General features: G+C 39.8%; 1 protein-coding gene across 1 annotated transcript; it reads left to right on the top strand.

Moving 5' to 3' along the window:
• Window positions 1-6: 6 nt before the first annotated feature.
• Window positions 7-5,456, top strand: LOC106868695 (BTB/POZ domain-containing adapter for CUL3-mediated RhoA degradation protein 3). The gene is made up of 5 exons (XM_014914082.2): window positions 7-270; window positions 2,201-2,454; window positions 3,419-3,471; window positions 4,567-4,765; window positions 5,168-5,456. The coding sequence occupies exons 1-5, from the start codon at window positions 105-107 to the stop codon at window positions 5,357-5,359; spliced, it is 864 nt and encodes a 287-aa protein (XP_014769568.1). The 5' UTR covers window positions 7-104; the 3' UTR covers window positions 5,360-5,456.

Below are 5,456 nucleotides of genomic sequence, written 5' to 3'. Positions count from 1 at the left end.
ATATACACACACACGCGCGCGAGCACGCACGTAGCTGTTTGTTTGTATTGAATGACTGACCCTGGTTTCTTTGATTCCTTTCGTAACTAACGGTTCTAGAGACAATGTCTGGTGAACAACTGACCAAGATTTCCGGAGAACCATCTAACTATGTTAAACTCAACATTGGTGGTACTTTACATTACACCACTATAGGAACTTTAACCAAACACAATAACAGACTGCAGTCCATGTTTTCTGGAAAAACGGAAGTCGTACGAGATTCTGATGGTAAAAACCCCCCTGCTATTATCTGTTATTGCTACCATATTATTATATGTACATATGTATTTTTTATAGCAGGTTCTAAGTTCAAATTCTGCTGAGGTCTACTTTGCTTTTCATCCTTTCGGGGTCGATAAAATAAGTACCAGTTGAGCACTGAGGGGTAATATAACCAATTAGTTCCTGCCCCCAAAACATTTCCGGCATTATGCCTATTACAGGAAGGTTTTTCGTATAGTATTGTCCTGTACCGTCCTTGGTCTCTCTGTGAACCCAGGGCCGTCTTAGTACCATTACGGATCCACGAGCAAATCAGTTCACTGGACCCTATAGTATTAGGATAGTAAGCTACATCATACATAAATCAGAATTAGGCCTTTAGACCTGTGAGGCCTTGGTCAACTGCCCAATGTGCCCACACCTAAAAGATGGCACTGTGTGAATCTTTAGTGGTGAATAAAGAAACCATTATTATTATTACCGAGGTCGACTTTGTTTTTCCTCCTATCAATGTTGATAAATAAGTACGTATTATTTAAGCACTGGGGTCAAAGTAATCGACTTGCTCCCTTCTCTATTTCCAGGCCTTCTGCTTATCGTAGAAAGAACATGTATAATTTGACGATTATAAAAAAAAATGTTATCTTAAATATTTATTATTATTATTATTTAAATATTTGGTATTATTCGTCATGTGTTGGAATGAGATTTATCTTAAACTAATAAATATTTGGTGTGTGTCTTTCACCTATATGTATATATATCTATATGTATATGTATCAATATGTATATGTATCTATATGTATGAGTAGGTACAAAATCAGTTGACTTGTTATTATTATCATAAGACTGTAGATTTGGCAGAACCGTTAGAACGTCCCCACCCCCAAATGCCTTGCAATATTATTTGTTCCAACTTTTTAAAGTTCTGAGTTGCACTTTAGCCGAGGACAGCTCTACCTTTCTTATGGTATCGATAAAAACAAAGGCTCCAATCCAAATACACACGGATCGATGATAGTGACTAACCTCCCCATTCCTTCTCAAAAATTGCCGACTTGGTATCCAAGTTCGAAACAGCTATTATTACACATCATTCTAAATCGAAATCGGTAGAGCAGTGACTAACGAAAAATGTCTGGTGTTTCGTTGCATCTTTTTGAGTCTGAGTTCGAATGCCGCCCAAATCGACTTAGCTTTCCATCCTTTCCAAGTATTAGAGCGGATATAATCGACCATATTCCTTTCTTTCTCGTCGCCAAAAATTGTGATGAAATCAATATAAACAACTGCTCGTTCCCTACAAACTATTTTAGCCTTGTGTCGATATTTAAAAAAATTATTACTTGCTAGAAATAGAAGCCAAATAGGAATTGGTGATGCTATGGAACCAACATTATTATTTTCGACCTATTATAGAAATACATCCGAGAGAATTCTTGTATTTTAACTGTGGGAATTAGTAGCAACTATTTCAACAAACGGGCGGACAAGCACCATTCTGTTATATATTTCTTATTAATAATTCCACGGCTTGGCACCTTGGTTAAGTCTCTTCTACTGTGGCCCCAGGCCAACTAAAGCTTTGTGAGTGGATTTCGTAGACGGAAACTGAAGGAAACCTGGCGTATACATACATACATACATATGTGTTTGTGTGTGTATCTTCGTGTTTGTCCCCCACCACCGCTTGACTACAGGTGTTTGTTTACATCCTCATAATATAGCGGTTTGACATGGGGCTTATAGTAAAAGACATTTATCCAAGTCCAAGATGCTGTACAGTAAGATTGGGGGAGGGGGTCGATGTAATCAACTTACCCCCTCCTCCGAAACTTCTGGCCTTGTGCCAAAATTTGAAACCAGTTTTCAATCAGTTGTCCAATAAAAGAAAGTTTTCATTGTTTTGTTTTCTCTTTATAATCCTTCTTTCCAGGTTTTGTCATCATTGAACGGAATGGTAAATATTTTGAAACCATTCTGAACTTTCTGCGAGATGGTTCAGTGCCATTGCCAGAAAGCAAAGCAGAACTGACAGAACTACATGCTGAAGCTAAATACTACATGATTCAAGAACTACAGAATATTATAGAAACAGCATTGAAGAAGAAGAAGATCCAGTTGAAATGTGTCGTTCCTTTATTGACCTCTGCCGAAGAGGAACATCTACTGTTCATCTCTTCCAGAAAAGTAAGTATTTCTTAGTTTCCTTTTTCAGTATTGTTACACTCCCTGGTTCACAGCATGCTGAATTCCCCCTTTCTGCTACCATTTGCGTAGATGACTGTCATGTGGTTGCCAAACTAAGCTGGCAAGATTTTGTAGAATATTTAGTGTAGACCATCCAAACTAGGCATGACCACTCATTTCCTTGTTTTTGTTTTAGCAACTCATGAGAGGCAATTTTCAGTCCAAAGTGTTGGTGAAAAGGTTAGTTCTTGTCATCCGTTGTCTGATGTTGCTGAGAAGAGCTCAATGCAGATATGGGTGAAGAGGAATGACCAATGGACCTAGTTATAGATTCCATTGATTATTTACTGGAATAGAAGGAAGAAGAGAACTGGTTCCTTTGTCAGTCAGAGTGACCTAGTGGGCTGAAACACTGACATAGGAGCACAAATTCACAAAAAAAATGACCCTGGTTCAAATCCCGCTGGAGACAAGATTTTGGAAAACAGCAGGAGGACACTTAGGAGTCATAACCTGGGTGGGCCATAGAGTGTCAGGTATAAGGGCTAAAATGCTTGTAGGATGGGAGTTCTTCCTTTGAAGATCTCTCCTGCTGTGCGCTCACATTGAGGCAAATTTCTGTTATTTATTTTTTAGTGTTGACCATCCAAACTGGATTATTTGTGTTTTTTTTTTTAGCAACCTGTGATAGGGAAATTTCAGTCCAAAACTCTGTTAAATACAGAGTTTAAGATTTTGACCAAAGTGTTAGTGAAAAGGTTAGATCTTGTCATCAATTTTTTGGTCAGCAAAGCATTCATCATCATCATTATCATCATTGTTTAACGTCCGCTTTCCATGCTAGCATGGGTTGGACGATTTGACTGAGGACTGGTGAACCAGATGGCTACACCAGGCTCCACCTCGTTTCTTGTTGCTTTTTGCCAATGTTAGAAATCAACTCTCTCTCTCTCTCTCTCTTCAGCCAGTGATCAAGCTCAGCTGTAATCGACACAACAACAAGTATTCATACACAACGTGAGTTTGTCTTCAATTTTCTCCTTTTAATAGTTTGGATTGCATTAGACTGTAGCCACGCTGGGGCACCACCATTCGAGGGTTCTTAATTATATTGAGGCACAGCGAGCTGGCAGAAACGTTAGCACGCAGGGCGAAATGCTTAGTGCTATTTCGTCTGCCGTTACGTTCTGAGTTCAAATTCTGCTGAGGTCAACTTTGCCTTTCATCCTTTCAGGGTTGATAAATTAAGTACCAGTTACACACTGGGGTTGACGTAATCGACTTAATCCCTTTGTTTCTCCTTGTTTAGCCCCTTGTGGGCAATAAAGAGATAAGAAACGTTAGCACACTTGGCGAAATGCTCAGTGCTATTACATTCTGAGTTCAAATTCCGCCGAGGTCACACAAACACACACACACACATACATTGTATCTCTCGTTAGAACAGTAATGAACTATGGGTGCTTCTTTGCTTGAGTGTTTGTGTTGATGAAGATGTTTCTGCATGATAAGAAACACAGCTACCATTTGCTTTTGGGCAATTTTGTAAAAAGACTTACTTTTCAAAAATATGATCCAAAGCAAAACATATGTACCTTTATGGTGTGGCTGCGTGTTACCTCCTAACCATGTGATCTCGGGTTCAATCCCACTTGGGCAAATGTCTTGGGCTGACCAGATCCTTGTGAGTGAAAGAAGCCCATCATTTGTCTGTGCATGTGCATATGTGTGTGTGTGTGTGTGTGTGTGTCCTTGTCCTATTATTACATAATGGTTGTAAACAAGCATCAGTGTCATACATGTGGTGTTGTTCATTTCCAGTCTTCCATGGTAAACATGTCTGACCATGGGGGAAAATATTAGCCTTGTTTGGAAACCGATGAGGGTTGGCAACAGGAAGGGCTTCTGGCCATGGGAAATCTGCCTCAATGAATATCTGTCTGACCCATGCAAGCACACATCCTCAAACATGTCTGACCATGGGGGAAATATTAGCCTTGTTTGGAAATAGGGTGGGGGTTGGAAACAGGAAGGGCTTCTGGCCATATGAAATATCTGTCTGACCCATGCAAGCATAAATCCACAAACAATAATGCTATATTCCTTTTGCAGTAATTCCGATGATAACTTTCTGAAGAACTTGGAACTGTTTGACAAGTTGTCACTTCAGTTTGGTGGCCGACTCTTGCTCATAAAAGATGTCTTTGGAACCGCAGAAATCTGCTGTTGGTATTTCTATGGACATTCTCAGAAAATTGCAGAAGTCTGCTGCACATCCATCGTGTATGGAACTGATAAGAAGAACACCAAGGTAAGCTAATCACGGAGCTTCTATGCATTTACTCAACTGGCTAGTAATAGCAGCTAATTTTCCTCAAACTTCACCATACCACCGTAAAACACATTGGACAGTTTAGTCCAAGATTTGCAAAAAAGGTGAGGTGGTCATTGAACCATCAATCTGTCAGTTTGTTTATGTATATCTCTATCTATCTGTCCGTCTGTCTGTTGCTTGATCTATTTATTTATGTCTGTCTGTTTGTCTACCTACCTACCTGCCTCCCTACCTGTCTGTCTGTCTGCCTGTCTATCTATCTATCAATCTATCTATCTACCTATCTATTTATTTATCTATCTATCAGTCAATCTATCTACCTACCTATCTATCTGTCTGTCTGTCTGTCAGTTTATTTATTGGTAATTTTCGTTTCAGGTGGAATACCCCAAAGCCAGAATATTCGAAGAGACTCTCAACGTCCTGTTGTACGAGAACTTTGACAAGGGTCCTGATGCCGAGTTGATGAAGGTCACCCGGGGAGGCATTGCCGCTCTGGGCGGTGGTTACCATAGTGACGAGGATCCTGAAGACCGCCTGGAACGAGCTGACAGACTCCGACGAAAATAAGATAAAGAGAAAAAAAAAAAAGAAACACAAGCACACACACACCACCACCACCACCACCAACAACAACGACAACAACAAACAAAAAGGAAGTATGCAA

This window comes from Octopus bimaculoides, chromosome 25 (assembly GCF_001194135.2).
Source record: "Octopus bimaculoides isolate UCB-OBI-ISO-001 chromosome 25, ASM119413v2, whole genome shotgun sequence".
NCBI lineage: Eukaryota > Metazoa > Mollusca > Cephalopoda > Octopoda > Octopodidae > Octopus > Octopus bimaculoides.
Note: the sequence above shows the minus strand (reverse complement) of the source record. Positions and strands in the feature narration are given on the sequence as shown.

What these genes read in the sequence shown, in the direction of transcription:
- LOC106868695 (XM_014914082.2), top strand. Translation starts at nt 105, where the DNA reads ATGTCTGGTGAACAACTGACCAAGATTTCCGGAGAACCATCTAACTAT. An exon ending in TGTTCATCTCTTCCAGAAAA is followed by an intron (nt 2,455 to 3,418) that starts GTAAGTATTTCT and finishes CTCTCTCTTCAG; the next exon opens with CCAGTGATCAAGCTCAGCTG. An exon ending in AACAAGTATTCATACACAAC is followed by an intron (nt 3,472 to 4,566) that starts GTGAGTTTGTCT and finishes TTCCTTTTGCAG; the next exon opens with TAATTCCGATGATAACTTTC.